Genomic DNA, 17,184 nt, shown 5'->3' with positions numbered 1-17,184 from the left:
CGAAAAAATAATGAGGTCTCTATTGTACAGAACATTATACGAATAGATTATGAGGCATTATCTGCTCTGTAACAAGCTGTACAAAGGATAGTTCTGAGGATACGGAGTACCGTTGACTGACAAATAGACTATGGTTTACTGGATACTATGAAGCATAGATTACCTTTAACGTTACTCGCTTAAACAAGTCATTTTACACCGCAATCTTTTTCAGCTCTACCCACTTTCTACCCATTAAATCTATTGTATTACATGATGGTTACAATAACATTATTACGTTTGAAATGTACTGAAGGTGTTTCACACACGATGTCCCATTTTGCGTATCAAAGCAAGCTATGTGAACCGCTGTTTTATTCTCTCTTTTATTTCATCAATTTAATTCTCTGAACCTCCATTCAACCATAACTCCCCATGCCTAAGCAAAACATGTAAAATGATTTGGAAAAAGAAACAAAAGCACACATATTACCAATCTTCATTGCGGTCGTTTATGGGACAGACAATTTTGCAAACATGCCTGCCAGTGTCTTATCATGCTAAGCATATGAAAAACCCTGATTCCAAACTGTGTTCAGCAACACAGTTGCCCACTAAACCTCTTCGCACGGTACGGTACAAAATTCGTGAGTCGTGAAATGTATTTAATGTAAAAGTCAAAAGCACTGCGATGACAGGACACGAGGCGTGTTTCGCGCAACAGGATACCAATCTTCTTATCAGCCTCCGGACGAACGAACGGTCCAACCCATTCCCGGGGTGGGGAAATTTGCTCATCCCACCTGCACCACGTGAGAACTGTTACAGGTTGCTGTCGGATAGCGGAACCAACAGCGAAACCCGTCGGCAAACGATGTCTCGTGAACTGGTCGCACTGTCAGAATGGTATAGCAGGTTCAAACATTGTACCGTGCCATGGTCTGCGAACTTGCGTATTCCTTGGAACTTTGATACTTCCCACCGCAGTGCCGTTGGCAGGTGGTTGAAATTTTGTTAAAGACAGCAAGAAAAAACATGAAAAAACCACCATCCCCGGTACGAAACTCGTCCCCACCGATGGCTTCGTCTTCGTCCTGATTTAACGACACTGTCTGTGACAATGTTGTCTATAGCGGTACGACTTTCATCAAGAAGTACAAAGTTTGGTGGATCGCTACATCTTTTCGTCTGAAGCCAGCATCGTACAAACTGTCGTACTTTCGTTGGCTTATGGGGGCAGATCTAATGCTGTGTTGAACCTTGTCCATCAACAAGGCCTGTGTACACCCTATGCAGTAGAAATAGGCCGTTAACCAACAGAATTTCGTTATAATTTACCTTCTCTTACTAATGTCGTACTGCGTGATATTTACTGTAGATTCGTTTTGTCTTATGAAAAATTCCTTCCATGAGTTGAGTATCAAACAAGAATAGGTTAGCCATACTGTAAATAAATTAGCTTCTTAGACAGTCCAGCAAGCATACCACACACCGTAATAAAATATTCTATACTTTTCGTAATACTTTGAAACTGAATTACGGTATTTTATTGATGAATCTTGATCATTTCTTAATAATAAATCAAAACAAAACTATAAACTATAACTAACAATTTCAAACCATTTTAAATAATTACTGATTGTAACTACCAAAACAAAAGTTTTTTAAGTGTTTTTTTTATTACAATCGTCAAACAGCATAGTTGAACCCTTCCAAATTCCTTCAAAAGACATACCCGCCTAAAGGTATGCAAGCGGCATAACGTGATTTGGGATATTTTCGATTTAAAAACAATCGAGATGCATTATTCTTCGTTCTAAATAGATGAAGATAAGAAAATAATAACCAAACAGCCAAGTAGATGGTTTAGAAAGTGAATAGAATTTCAACTTGTTCAACGGTTGTAACAATAACTAATGAATTGCTATTTATTTAAACAAACATTTGCGTAACCCCTAACCAACTGCAAGAAACATAAATCCCTGAAGGTATGCACGCATTCTTATTGAGTTAATAAGTTAATAATAATTGAGAATGTACAATAACCAATGTATTTTAAATGGAAAATCATTTATATATTACAGTCGCTCAATAATCGCTCATAATAAGTCATGGCCAATACAAACCATAACTAGGTCTAGGGTCAAACTTGCGAGCACAGATTTCCGTCAAATGTTACTGATTAAACAAGTACATAAATTGTGATCCAACAAGCAGCAAAATGTTTAACAAACGCTTGCCAAATTCCGATAACTGTGCAATGCAGATTAATTTTGATAAATATTGGTCATTAGTCACGTGTTTATAATCAAGCAAGATTATTAAGATTTATTGTTAGAAATACAACGTCGCATACGTTGTGAACCATTTCTTCACATTCTGATATATATTTCCGACCAAAACCAAACCACATAGCGTGATGGAAGGGTGGTGTAGTATCTAGTGATATGAAAGTAAGTCCAAGTAAACAGTAGTAACGCTGCCACTCTACATCTGGTTCTTAGCTCCTGTGAGACACTTCCCTTTTTTCGTAGTGCCTCTTGCATCGCCAACATACATTTCAAATCTTTTCTGCAAAGTATCGGATAAATCATCCGTGTGGAAAATTTGGAAAACTGAATAGGCAAAACAAAAACAGGCAGAATTCGAAACGGAGCAGAAAAAAAAATCCATTTAACCTCACCCGTAACAACTAGTGACAGGACCGTAGCGTAACTGTATTGCCAACAGGGAAGGGCAGGGAAACTGGTCGCCAGAAACAAAACAACAGCCGGCCCTGCTGTTCCGCGAGGACCCATTCGCCACGGTCGCACGTTAGTTCCAACGCCCGAAGACACTTCCGCCTTTGCCAGGGTTCAATGGCAATATGTATACACGCTCGGGGTACATACATGTATAATGTTATCAGATTCCCATTTCCTTCCAAATCCTTGACATCACGTCACCCGGAACGTTGGCTCCACACCGTCCCGCGTACGCTGTCCATACATTTTGTATTTGATTTTACAATCTCAACTTCCGTTCAATCGTATTCATTCCGATCTTCTGATATTTCGTGTGCTACGTTTGTGTTTTTGTTTTGTTTGGTTTTTTTCCTCCTTTTTTCTGTACTTTCAATACAACGGCTTCTGTATCTGTAACTCTATGGATGTGTGTATTTGTTTATTTTATTTAAATTTCCTTCCGTTACGTTTTTTTTCCTCTTTTTGTTCAAAATCACAAATCGGCTGTGGGAAAAATTGTAAAAACTTTTCTTGCTTTTCTGTTTTTACTGGCTCCTCTAACCTAACTTTTTTCTCCTTTACTTTTTCCTCTGGTGAACAAACTGCTTTACCCGATGTGCCATGATCCCACCCACCCGGAGAGACGAGTGTGGAAACAAATATTTATAAGCTCGTAAAAGCCCTGTGGGAGATTTTTTCGGCGATATCGTGCGGTAAGCATCGCAGCAGACGAATGCGAAAAACCTGGCGTGAAACGAATTCCATCTTTCGCTACATGCGATACTCTACTTGTACCGTGTGTGTGGGTGTGCCCGCCTGAGCCCGGCTGCAATCTGTTGCATTACATCGTTTACCCGATGCTAGTTGATAAAAACCGGGAAAGTTGTGCGGCATTATTTCTGTTGTATTGTTTTCTGCACAGCAAAGCACACATAGCAGCCACGGCAAGGTGTAATGCAATTTTTATGCGCCCTTCACTATATGACAGGCAGCATAAACCTTCCGATTCACTCGTATTGCAGTTTTCGGTTTTATTTGCTGTCAAACATTTCCATAACACCCCCCCCCCCCCCCCCAGCAGCCGTGAGTGCACCAGATGGATCTGCACCGCTACTTTACCGATCGAAATGCACTTTATCAAAGGTAAATGGGATTTGTGGAAAACCGGGAAGGAAGACTGGAGGGCGGCAGAATGTTTAAAGTAAAGCTGACTGTGCCCATTCGATTACCCTTTTGCCTGCCAGAATGGTGCACGATCCGGATGGTCGGATAAACTTTCGCAATAAAACCAGCTCCTGAAGTATGCCGCGGATGGATACTGCCGGTGTATTCCCCAACGTCCGCCGTTTCCCATGGTCTATTTAAGCATTCCCAGGAAACATCATATCAACATAGACATGTCAGGTCAGGTTTCAAGTATTAAAGATTCGTTGTTTTATTGCTTTTTTTGTTAAAATTGTTCTAAGCACTATTTTATTGCCATTCAACGATTGAACAGACTTATTCCATCCTTTCATTAAATAAATATCTCTACCTATTGGCACAACAACCTCAAGAGGTCTGCCATTTCTGCTATTATTTTACTTTATTCATCCTGTTCACTATCCTCGCTACCTTTACACCTCTCGGCCGCCCCATTTTAATTAGATAAGTTATTAAATAAATACACAACATAAATATAATCAAATAAAATCAATTAAAACTTTAAAAAAGCTGCGTCAATTGCTAAACAAATGATCAAAAAACGCCTTATTGCTATAGCCTGCGTTCTGCAACCTCATCGCGTTCTTCATGTACCGCCCTCTATGGTAGGTACAACAAACTATCTGGCTTTAAGTGATTTCATATAAGCGTTTAATATAATTGTTTAATATGATAATAAACTATATTCAGAGTCGCATAATAAATCAACTCCATAAATACGTTTAATCCAAAGATTCCATAGGCAAAAGTCCATTGGAATGCTGCAATATGCATTAATTCGGGGTTTAAAATGACAATTACTCATTAGCATTTTTAGTGGTTGGGGCGGCCTGGTGGTGTATTGGTAACGTCGCCGGTTTTTATACGACATGATCGGTTCAAAAATCCCATCCGGACCAAACCTCCGTACGCAGGACTGACTATCTGGCTACGGATAAACAAAGTCACAGAAAGCCAGAAATGGCAGAGGAATAAGATTTTAAGTGGTTGGTGTTTTGTTGCCTTTTTTGGGGATTGTTACTATGCTGGAATACCCAATTAAATGATAGGGATTAACCTTGCTTTGTTTAGTAATGTAATGTTTTGATGTCGATCTTTAATATCCATGAATACTTCCCACTTCTTAATATCAAAGAGACTCGATATCATCAGCTTTCATGATGCATCCTTCATTAAATATAGTGACTTAATGTAACAAATGATTTTAAAACCCTACGAGTTCATTCAATCGTTCAACAATGTGACAAGGTTTGGGTATGGGGGGAGTGAAGAAAATGGCAATAAGTATCAAATATAGTCAAATAACTAGACAATTTACGGATCATACATCTTATTTCGAAACAATCATGGGATGCGGTTAACGTTTAGCAAACTAAACCGTTGCGGGCTCCCGGGCGGACACCGGGCTTAGTTTGCTCTTTTTCCAAGAAGCTGGTTAAGCAAACGTGCGAACATGTGCTCTACGAATGTACACAGAGATTAAACCGTGTCCAAGGGAGTGCAATGGAGGATCCGCTAAAATGGATGGCAATGGATTAGCTGACGGTGGCGCACGACCGTGAGCGGTTTTGAGTACTCCTGCAGCTGGCCAAATCCGCGAAGCGGTTGTTGCGCCAGATAAGTAAGTGAGTAAGGGAAGGGGCCCGAAGAAAACTGTCATGTTATTGGATTAATGATAGAAATGGACAGATCATTCCCCGATTCCTCGAACGGACTCGATCAGTCGGTTTTATCTTAGGCCTGCTACGTTTTAAGAATAACATGTTAGCAAAATTGAACAACGCGGCAATATAATTTGTAACGTTTTTAACGAATATCGAAGATTTCTAAATTATACTGTTGCTTCTATTGATCTCTACTACTACGTGCTATCTGTAACTAAGCTAGTGAACACGTCAGAGCGATCTTTGGTGGTCTTGAATGACAGGAAATGGGTTATGCCGCAGAAAACGAACAATATTTCGGTTATCTCTTAGGGTAGTGTGACATTGCTTTCATCGAGGATAGGAATATGAAATGTTGCTTATTATTGATACAATATCATATATCAACTCTCCAACAATAAAACATTCAAAAATGTCGGGGTCAATTTTGGTTTGTTTAGCCAACATAAACAAACTATGCCACAAAAATTAGCAATAATTCAGTTATCTCTTACGTTAGTACTTTAAAACCTTCATCGAGGATTGAGAAAATTTCTTTTATCAGTTTTATAATATCATATTTGAACTCTCTCTTTATTTTAATCGCGGCAGAACGGTCTCACCATACATCTGCATATAAACGCTTCAATGTTTCTTGATTATTCTACAAGCTTCAGTTTTCTGCTGGAAGATTACATTAAACCTATTTAATGCATTTGAGTTTATACAAGTTATCAACTAGTCAAGCTGAATTCCACAAATTCAGCATGTTTTGAAGCTAAAACATGCTTTTAATGCTTTGAACGCCGTATCAAAATAATTCAAGGCGATTTCTTTAGAATATCACCCAAATTTGACGTGTTTGTTACAATCTGTTCAAGCTTATTAAAAAGTAAATGATATTTAAAAATACACATCAATAATGATAATACAGTGCGTAAGTAAAACTATACCGTCACCAGTATTAATTTCACTTCACAATGAAAATATAAGAAAACGTGGAAGAGATATATAAATGTCCAGAAATGATGCATATTTTTATCTTTTCTCTAATTTTTCCAAACATACATTTTTTTTATTTATCTGAAGAACGGCCGGGCCGTATATCTATACAAACATACAATGCTTATTGATAAAAAACGTTGTTTGAAGTCGCCCTTCGATTGGTATAAAACAATTTACACAATTGATTGGTACAATTTCAGAATGGTTTGCACAATTCGTTACCAAACACTTGGCTAAATTGACCAAAACAAGCTAAAATTGAAATTGAACTGGAAATAAAAGAAAACAAGGTTTCCATTGAAAAGGATTATAATTCCATTCGTTCCATGATTTCAATTGTCTTGATAGATATTACCAATAAATGTTAGAATGCTAATTTGATTAGAACATCCACATGTGTGATGAGCATGTTTAATATAAATAGCAAATAAATAACAATGTTCATTCCTTAAATACTCTTTATGATAAGAAATCAATCTCTATACATCCGTTTTTCTAATTTTATCTCTTATTTAAGCAGCCCTTTAAAAATCAATACGGAATAAGTGACTTTTACAAACAAAACAGCAAAGCTCACGATACCAAAAGGCAGACCAACTACAAGTTGCTATACTAACCTCCAACAATATTTAATATATTCATAACTAAAACTTTCCACCACATCCCTCATGAGTTGTCAAAGTCTCTTTCTACTACTTCCACCATTTGATTCTAGTGATGGAAAAAGGAAAAGGCTAGGGACAGATTATTCTATCCTTCGTCCGGTCTATTCCACCTCCACCAACCGACCAGCACATTCCATCACCGAAAGCAGACCAGCAAGCCAATATAGTTTGTCACACTACCGGTGATGAATTTTAATTATTTCTCCTTTTGAATAATGGCACCGTCCACCAACGCCTCCGTTGGCCCCGTGGCCTGCCCTTTGCCTTTAAATGTAAACCGATGCACAACGAATTCAATTAACGAGATGCAACAAACACACCCGCTTTTGAGTGAAACCTTTTACGCTGAAGAACCAATCCCAAAAAAAAGTGGATCCATCCGTTAGGGTTCTGCCACTGGCCCACTCAGGGTATGGGGTTTGAGGTTGCATGCACGTCAAATGAAAAGTTTTACTATCAAAACTTCCCCATTGACGATTGTTTCGATTTAGTTATTATGCAACGATGCAACCTCAGGTCCAACTGGTCTTTTGAGGTCAGTGAGCGAGTTTCGTAAAACGATAAACTTACTTATCACCGGCAACGAGCGTAAAAGCGTAAGACGAGTGGGAGACTGAGTAGCTTAAGCCCAAATCGATGACAGTGGGATTTAAATTTCCCGTCTAGCTCCATGCATCGTCACGAGATTGCAACTATTTGCTACCCAATATGTTACATCTATACGACACATAATTAAAGTGGCAGCCAGATGTAACACAACGGTAGCAAAAGGGCGTTCCTGAGTCGGTTAGTTTAATGGACGACACAAATAAAAAGTTTGATTTATTGACCAACCAATAGCATTCACTCTATTGACACGAATTAATCAACGCGATTTGCAGAAATTACCTTTCAATTTCATACCAATACCACCAGCCACAATCGCTGTGTTTCAGTTATCAGTGGTATGCTGCGCGTAATGAAAATCGAATGTTATCGATGAATTATGCAACTGTAATACGTTTAGCATGAAGCGATGCGGCTGGATTATGAATCTGCACGTGTTTCTTTTTAACATTACCATGCTGCACAGCAAACAAACTATACCGCAAACAGAATAGAGTGATCAAACTCGCACAAAACTAACCGTGAACACAATGGATTTTATTGCTCATCGACGCATAGACGTTTACACTTACAAACATAATGGTAATTAATGCTGCTATTGTAGAAATTAAAATCAACCGGTCTGTCGGTCTGCATGACGGCAACGCTCTCGCCCACGCCGGCCGATGTACGGCCACGCACCGACGCATGCAAAATTATGAACAGAATGAAACAACCGCTACCGCTACCACCGGCCTTAGAACAGAGATTTGCCCTCCATCATGCTCTTGGCACAGAAGTGCGTAAACTGTGCCCCTAGTAGAAGGAAATCGGATATGACCTGCAGACGTAGAAGAAGGACGCACGGTATTAGGATGTGGCTTATGCGTATAAAGCTTTTTCGTTGTTTCTACTTACCGAAATGTCCGGCACGCATACCGTCAGCGGATAGATGACAACGTACCAGCCGGCGCAGAAGAATCCCACAAAGAAGCCGACCACAATCAGCACGATTAGCCAGATGATAGACCACAGTACATTCGCCATTCTGTAGGGATATGGGGCAATAAAACATAACGTTTGCTTAAATGAGGTTTTTATGAACAAAAGCATACAATGTGCATTGATGTAGTATTAATTTAGTTAACAAATTACTAAGAACTAGGGTAGACGCACAATAAGATGTTACACTTAACAAATGTTAATGCACACCCTCATCTGCAACATCTTATTGCCTACAACAAAAGTATTTCAAAAAATTACTACTTCTCATGTACATGCATGTACACTAACCCAATGGGAGGAAAATATAAAAATAAAATAAAATAGTGAAATATTATACTTGCAACTTCATAAAATATTTAAACAAATACCGTGTACCATTTTGTGAAATGTTTAATTTGTTTTTATTCAAAAGTATAACCATGTTCAAACAGGCCTGACTAAAGTCTGAAACGCTTATTGTATGCGTAATATTTATGTTTTCTAGTTTATTGCTTAATTTTACGGATAGCGAGAGTTATAAAAATGATTAACTTAGTTATCAACAATAAATTAATAATTTAAGTTCCCTGAGAATTATTACTTCCTTCTAAAAAGCTTTATATTCGAACTATAGATAAACGACAATCCCAAAGTACGATATTTCTCGTAACCATCCGCACCACACGCGAACAGACATGCCCGACTGGAAAGCAGGACCCCACTCGAAGGGGGTCCAAAAGCAAACATAAAGAAGCGAGAACGAGAAATTCTTGAAAAAAATTGTTCCGAACAAATAAAAAATATATCCTACTAGGCTATTTTTGACCACGCCGCCTAGAGGACAGATATCGACAGTATACCATGTGGTTCGTGTTTGTGCCCCCCTGTCTTTAATGTGGAGTGCCAGGGGGAAGCAAACGAGCGCCAAGAAACTGCAACCATATGGGTTTTTTTTCTCGTTTCGTTTTGTATTTCTAACCGATTCAGATGAATTAACAGACCGCGGAGAAGAAACTATTTTAAAAACACAACAATGCAAAGTGCAGGCGCTTGTTCCATTTGAGCTGATGGGACCTGTTGAAGGGTTGCTCTGGCAAGTGCATTGCATTCAAACGGAAAGGTTTTGTTTCGCGCCATTCTCGTAACATTGGAGGTATTTATTGTTTCTTCTAAGCCCTTCTTTTCTCCTTCTCTACCTAGTGAAGAGACCCATTTTCAATCATATCTATACGGGAATTTATGCTCGTATTAATATCTTCCATCAATCTCTTTCGCACTTGAAAAATAACCCTTAGGGGTGATTTTAATTTCTTTATTCACAGTTGTAACTAATTTTTTGTATCGTAAGCTTGTTGGTTCTATTGAAAAACATTAAATAACTGGTTATGATGCAAAGAAAAATGATTTTCCATGCTATCAGCCTAGCACAATGTTCTTAACGATCCTAAGTTTCCTAGAAACAAACTGCTGACCGGCCCAGATCAGCACGACATGCTTAACTGTGACCGGACCAAAAGGAGAATTGATTGATCAACCGAGAGGAGATCGCTTTGAGTTTCGTAAAAACGATCATTTGCGATTTTTTACTAACTAAATTTAGGCAATTTTACTAACTATTGGACTGGAAGTATTTTCAGGAGAAAAAATAGATTTTTGAGGGAAAAGAGTTTAAAAAAATATTTTAAAGCCTTTTAAAACCGCGACTTTGTGCGAAAACAAAACGGAAACAATTTGTAAATAAACGATCTCGTCTAGTACTAGTAAGAAAAAGTATTTAAAACAAATGCAAATAAACCGGATTCCAGGCATGCGGGAAATTTGGTGTACCGATTTGTAAAACGTTATTTCTAGCAAAAACATTCGCATGGCGATTAGTTGACTTTGTGGGATGTATTGATTTAAGTTTATTATGAGATATTCCTACCACCATAAGCTTCGTGATTAAATATTTACTAGAGATTATTAACAATTCCGGAACATGGTAAAAATATGTTTAGTAAGTCATTATGTATGGTCTCTTAGGAACGTATAAATCCAGTTACAATGGATATTTGTTTCATAACTTCATACCAAATAAAGGAGGAAATTAAACAAAAATCGGTTGTACATCCATGTAACTTTTTGAAGCAACTATTTTTAATACACACAGATTTTGTACTGTGCAAAATTATTTATTCTGCCTTCATAATGTTAATTCATAACGTTTTTTTTTACATTTTCACACTAGCCACCCAAGGGTTTAATCCATTCTTGCCTCCACTTCACCACCACGCTCAGTGAAACGTTTGATCAAAACAAAACCACCACCCACCGTAGCAGAGGCGAGCGTCACCCCTCGGCTCGGGGAACGGGCATCCCCTTACCCTGATCTCTTATTTCCTCGATCAACTGCCTCCCTTTATGTACAAAACCTCTGCTACCGGCGAACGCGTACAGGCAAAGAATAAGAATGAGTTTTTCCACCATTTTCGGGCAGGGCTGGCTGTGCTTATTGTTCTTGTGAGATGGGTTCGTTCACGTAAAGCATTTACAAAACAATGTTTCCACGACTGTTAAAATACAAATCGTGCTTCAAACGAGACCACATTCCGTATACAAACGAACACGCGCGCACACTCACACACTTTTAAAGAATGTTGTGTTTAAAGAAAACCATCTCCCTAAGCCAGCACGGAATGGAATGACCCTCCGTTTTTTTTCCGTTCTTCAACCTGGCGTATGGCGATGTGGGTGGATGTAAAGTGCAACAACAATCAACCGTTTATGCATGGGGTTGCACCACTACCACGCGCACTCACACAGGGGAGCGTATTTTTAAGGGGTGAAACCGCATCGGAGATCGTTTGTAACGTGCGCACGTTGTCGACGAATACGGCGTGCGTAGGCCCAATTGTGACCCACATGTTTTGGAAGCGCCGTTTGGTTGGTATTGGTGGTTCGGTATGCAGAAAAAACAATTACATGGCAACGAGTCAATTAGGGCGTCGCCTAGAAGTATGTATACTATTTATCAGTATTTCTGTGCCGGAGATGTTGTTGCAACGTGCGTATCTAATGAGTTAGAATGACTTTCACGCTGCTCGTTCGCTATTCGCTTTGTGTCAATTGATTCGTTTTTTTTGCATTACGATAAAGTATCACCGTGAGCATATCACGTATCGGTGAAACTCACCAAAAAAATACACCTCCGGAAAGGTGGCGGTGTGCATCATGCGAGCGTTACTCGATGATGATTAGCCCAGAGTCACCCACAGGCCGACCCTAGCGAGAGGCGTGCCACCGTCGCCATCATAAACAGCGTGATCGTGTAGAAGGAATTGGATGCCGTCATCACGCCGCCCGATTCCAGTTTGTTTATGATCTCAACCTGCACAACACCGTGACCTCTGCTTTAGAGCAGTTTTGCGGTATGCACGTAGCAGCAGCATCAAGCTTCAGACGAACAGTGCCGTCGTGCCTAGAATCAAACGAGCTTTTTGAACCTTCCAGGGTGCTCTTATCAAACTACGGACGGTTTGGAAATTGAGCGACCAATTAGCTTATCGAAACAATCCTAAACTTCGTGCCAAAACGCACTCATTTTGCACTACTAACGTGCTGTCGTCGCCCAACGCTTGTCATCTTTCAGTCTGTTAATTTTTATTCGCTTTTTCGCTCTTTTTTGCTTCCCTTTGCTGCTGTAGTCGTACCGAATCGCGTTGTGGTTTGCTGAATAAAATAAAATTAATTCACTTCCATCCTTATCACACATTCCATTGCAAACACGGGGAGTTAAATATGGTCAACCTCTAAAGCGGGGTGAAAAAGCTGGAAAAGAAATCTTCCAAAACAATGTCTGCTGTCTCTTTCGCCACGATATTGGAGATGAAAACAACGGACCGCGAAAAAAAAATAACCCCTCACGCACACACACCAACAAACCGGTACGATCGACACGCGCATGTACGATCACCCGAAAGGCGAGAACGAGAGCAGCACGAAGCAGTGATCGCGGAAAAAGGAAAAACGATCATCATCATCAACCACCAAACAAACGCGAGACGCGTAGCGCCAAACATCTTTCTAAGCATAGCACCGAAACCAGCATCGTGCGCCTAAGTCTTTGGGACTATTTTTTTCAAAATGATGTCACCCGCTAAGCATGCCTGGTGCAGCCCACCAAATAGCAAATGAATATTATAACATGACATCACACGCAAAGTTTTGACCCCCGCGCGCTTTGTGAAACAACGGGTAGAAATAGAGTTTGCGGGTGCGCCCGCGCGTGTGTGTGTGTGAGGATTCTTTCGGATCGCATCTGAAGATCACAACGGTGATATATATATATAAGCGATCTGATATCGAAACGACCCAACAGGCAGGCCCAACATAGACCGCATAGGCGTATCCCACCCCAAAGGCAACATAACCGGTCGGATTATTCTAAACCGCGGACCGGAAACGGAGATTAGCTTGCGCGTGGGATGCCAGGTGAGTGGCGCGTGCGTTTTTATCGTTATCTTCCACACATTGATACATCAATGATTTCGAAATACTTTGGCATTTCCGATGCTCAATCTCAACCATTGCACACATCCAGCTCTACGCCGTCTGATAACAGATAGCGTCCCCACCGGTACATGTGACTGTAAGTCCCTGTTTTGCGGTTTAGCCGGTTAGTTTTGTACTGTAAAATTCTAGTATGTGACTGAAGCAATCGAATCGGTTTTATCAGAATTTTCCCACCGACCACGCCACAGTGGGCAAACCACACAAACCTCACACACTCGCGCCACTTCCATCACCAATCCTAGTTTCCCCTCAAGGTACCTAACCCCTGCATCACGATCACCAACTGCGAACCGTTTTGTTTCTAAACTTTCTCTACCTTCAAGACCCATAAGACCCTTTACGCCCTTCTATGCAAAGTGGTGAAAGTTACCTTGAACCGTCGGTTGTTTTTCGATCCCTCTACTATTTTCACGGGCAGCGATCGCTTGTGGCGTGTAGTTTCTTTCTGAGTCACTTGTCCGCACAACCGAAACACGAACCGTACGCAAAGCCGTCGAAATGCACACTGAATGAGATGCGCGCGCGTTCCGATACTCCAAACGGGATGGTGACGAGATTTTAATGCGGATCGTGGTGTGGTGTGGTGTGGCATTGGAGGTAGTTGTACGCCACGACACGCACACGAACACACGAGCGGACGGTGTGTTGGACAGGCAAGAGAGACCGGTCGCGGGGTTGGGCGAGTAGAAGAGAACCGGTCCCGATAGATGTGTAAACAGCGTACCCTTCTTCAAGCCACCGTTCCGCGCAAGCGTGGGCCGTGACGAACGCACTCGGGGATCGAACCTCTTCCATGGTGTGAGTATTTATTTTCCCTTACAGAATGAGGGTGAGGGAGGAATAGGGGCCATTCTTAAGGCTGGCAGTATCAATAAAATAGTATCAATAAAAGCAACGTACAACAAAATTATATGCACAACATAGATACTATTTGAACTATTGCCTCGACATGCTTATGATGCGATATGTATCGGAGGTAGGAATGTATTCTACAGTTTTTAATCCTCTTAAGCTTGGTGGAGGAAAAGCGATCACGCTATCTCCCTTTCGTATTTGCACATAGTACCGCTTACATATTATACCATTTCTCTACACATTATTTCTAATTCTATATAAAATGGACGTGACGCATAATCGCCTGGAGAGCAATCAACAAAAAACATCGTTGTTATAAAAACGGTTGCCTACTCACAAGTTTGCTCTACAAATCTGTCAATCGATACATTATTTCCAACGGAAAGGAAAGATCATTTAAAAAAACGAGACTCTATTTGATGAACGTGTGTCTGCATAAGGTACAAAGTGTGCAACCGTGCGAGACAGAGACATTTAATGCTATTTAACCTACAACTTTTATCCGAACTGAATTAAGATAAGCGCGTGGCTGTAGATAATACATGAAGTGAAGTTGCGCAAAGAATAACCACTCAGCTCAATCTACAGCAAACAGAAAAAAAATGGAGAGAAAAGCGCTGTTTAAGATGATGTCTAATTTAACAAACATTGTAGATTCATTTTTAAAGCAAAAAAAATTGCTTTGATAAAGCTCATATGGTTCGCCCTATTCATTCAAACATGTTTATTGATTTTCTAAATTATCATCATAGTGTAGGTAAAGCTGGAATCAATTAAAAATGAATTCCCTCATTGAATCAGCATTCTCTTATTGCAGTTATTTTGTAGTTTTTTTTTTTTTTGCACTTATACTATTAGCATTTCAGATGCATTCACCAGAACAACCGAATGGGTGCCCTGTTTCGTTAAATAAACTAAAACTTAATTAGTAGCGAAAATGCAACATTAGAAAGATTTTCTCCGTCCTTTGTTGCTTTCCTTGCTCGTCTTTGCTTAATTTCCTTTTCTCTGTCTCATAGGGCATTGTATTTTCTATAACGACAAATTAAGATAATTAGCACAGGGTAGCCATAGAAAGGCATTTCACGATGTGATAGCTACAAATTGAAATAGTAAAACACAATTTAAAAGTCAAAGAAACACGCTATTGCTACACAAACAATAAAATTTAACTTAAAGTGAGCCGAAAAAGATCTTCTTTTTTCTGAAGATCACGTTCCGAGCCGAAGAACACGTTGTGCTACCATGACAGCATCACCAATTCGTTTCCAGGATATTCGGTTTAAGGCTGTACTTCTTCACCGTCTGCTGCATTCGATCTCTGACATGTTAAGCTCTTACTTGATCCTTCCAAAGAGTTAGACATCCTTAACACCTATCCGTGAGGTCTTCACCATCGTCAGCAAATCTGCTTCGCTGAACAGCTTAGTTAGCGATACATTCTCCTGCTTCACCCGCCATCGACGCCTTATGTAATCCGTAGCTTCCGCCGCTCGTAGATGCCGAGACGGTTCGCTTGCATCGTCAGCATAGTTCAAGCATAAAATTATAACATACTTTCCCAAGCATTCAAATGTACGCTGCAAGCAGCGAAACTAGACCAAAGCTCTTCTCTCAAATCAGACACATTATTTCCCTTCAAATTGATTTCATAAAATTGATTATCCGCTAACGAAAAGACCCGAATTGCATCATCGCAATTGGTGAATTGAACATAAATATTGCAATACTTGCGCAGAAATCTGTTGAGCATCCTGAAATTGGACAAACATATAACAATATTACAACAAAAAAACCTTAGAAAACAACAAAAAAAAAACAACGTACTGTTCGTTCAATTGATTGGTGTTATCAGCCAAAGTCGGTTCTACGGCATCCTGCTGAGACAATTGCTTAGCCGGTCGTTCTTCAACATCAATCGACAGCTGCTCTAGTGTAAGAACGTTGCATTTCTTTTCAATGCTTTCCAAACGTTTCACGAGTTCTGCAAGCTGGTGCTCTGTATCACTGATGTCCTCGTTACAAACCATTTCGGCTTCCCTCATTTTAATCAACTGTCCAAGGCATTCATCTAAAACAGAAGAGCAATGATTCTTCCGGTATGATATACGAACGACAATCAAAACAAACCTCTTTGCGCAATCAGTTGTTCAAAGCGTGAACGAATATCTTTCTCTTCCGCAGCACAATGAGCACCGTTGGAACAATACTTTAGGAGTTTCTGGTGGAATTCAGCAAACGTTATCTTCTCACTGTGTTTCATTGTGGAAGAAACTGTTGGCGAGTGTACTGTTTGTTTCGGCGTCCTTTTTCACTGGCCACATATGCCGTTTGCGGATGTAAACACATGCTTAGAAAATGTTCAAATTTGACACCGCGTTTGATTTCTTTTTGGCAGCACTGCAGTTTCTGAGCAATACCGCGAACCAAATCGTATCATTATTAAAATCTTCCTAAGTTGAAGCGATTGTTACCTTAAATGCGCTTCTAAAATATCACCACACCGAGCACTATTTTATGAGTCTGCTATTCTAAGGACATTTTTGCAATTGACAAAAAATTTCGAATGTTTATCTCGTAATCTTGATGCTTCACAAGGTTGATAGGGCATGGTATGATGCAGTGCTGACATTTGCGAAATCATCCGAAGATTTTCCGAAAATTGACAACTGGTCATGTTTGTAGTTGTGAGTTGTAGCATTCTCAAAACAATTCAGCTTGCTGTGCATTTGCTTTCAATAATTTTGCTAAAATAACTATGTTAAACAAAAACAGCATCGATAAAAACAGTTTCATTTGATAGAAGAAAGCTTGCTGAAGTAGGTGCAATAGAATTTCCAACTCATTGTGCTTCATCCTTCCCGACACAGTGTATTCCCGTGCAGTGTTTTCGGAAACTCGGTCATTGCGTATAGAACGCTTGTCAACGTTTACGGAGCCGGCAATATGTCGGGACGTGTTAATAAATAGACTATCAACTTATCTCTTCAC

General features: G+C 39.9%; 3 protein-coding genes across 3 annotated transcripts in view; all 3 read right to left on the bottom strand.

Moving 5' to 3' along the window:
* LOC128709835 (C-terminal-binding protein) overlaps positions 1 to 17,184 on the bottom strand; it is a 154,620-nt gene that overhangs the window by 20,520 nt on the left and 116,916 nt on the right. The window lies entirely within an intron of this gene.
* On the bottom strand, positions 8,561 to 8,850 carry LOC128719636 (uncharacterized). Its single transcript, XM_053813264.1, has 2 exons — positions 8,722 to 8,850; positions 8,561 to 8,644 (listed from the first exon to the last, which is right to left on the bottom strand). The coding sequence occupies exons 1-2, from the start codon at positions 8,848 to 8,850 to the stop codon at positions 8,561 to 8,563; spliced, it is 213 nt and encodes a 70-aa protein (XP_053669239.1).
* Positions 15,740 to 16,456, bottom strand: LOC128719634 (uncharacterized). The gene is made up of 3 exons (XM_053813262.1): positions 16,324 to 16,456; positions 16,021 to 16,264; positions 15,740 to 15,947 (listed from the first exon to the last, which is right to left on the bottom strand). The coding sequence occupies exons 1-3, from the start codon at positions 16,454 to 16,456 to the stop codon at positions 15,740 to 15,742; spliced, it is 585 nt and encodes a 194-aa protein (XP_053669237.1).

Source organism: Anopheles marshallii, chromosome 2 (assembly GCF_943734725.1).
Source record: "Anopheles marshallii chromosome 2, idAnoMarsDA_429_01, whole genome shotgun sequence".
NCBI classification, from domain to species: Eukaryota; Metazoa; Arthropoda; class Insecta; order Diptera; family Culicidae; genus Anopheles; species Anopheles marshallii.
Note: the sequence above shows the minus strand (reverse complement) of the source record. Positions and strands in the feature narration are given on the sequence as shown.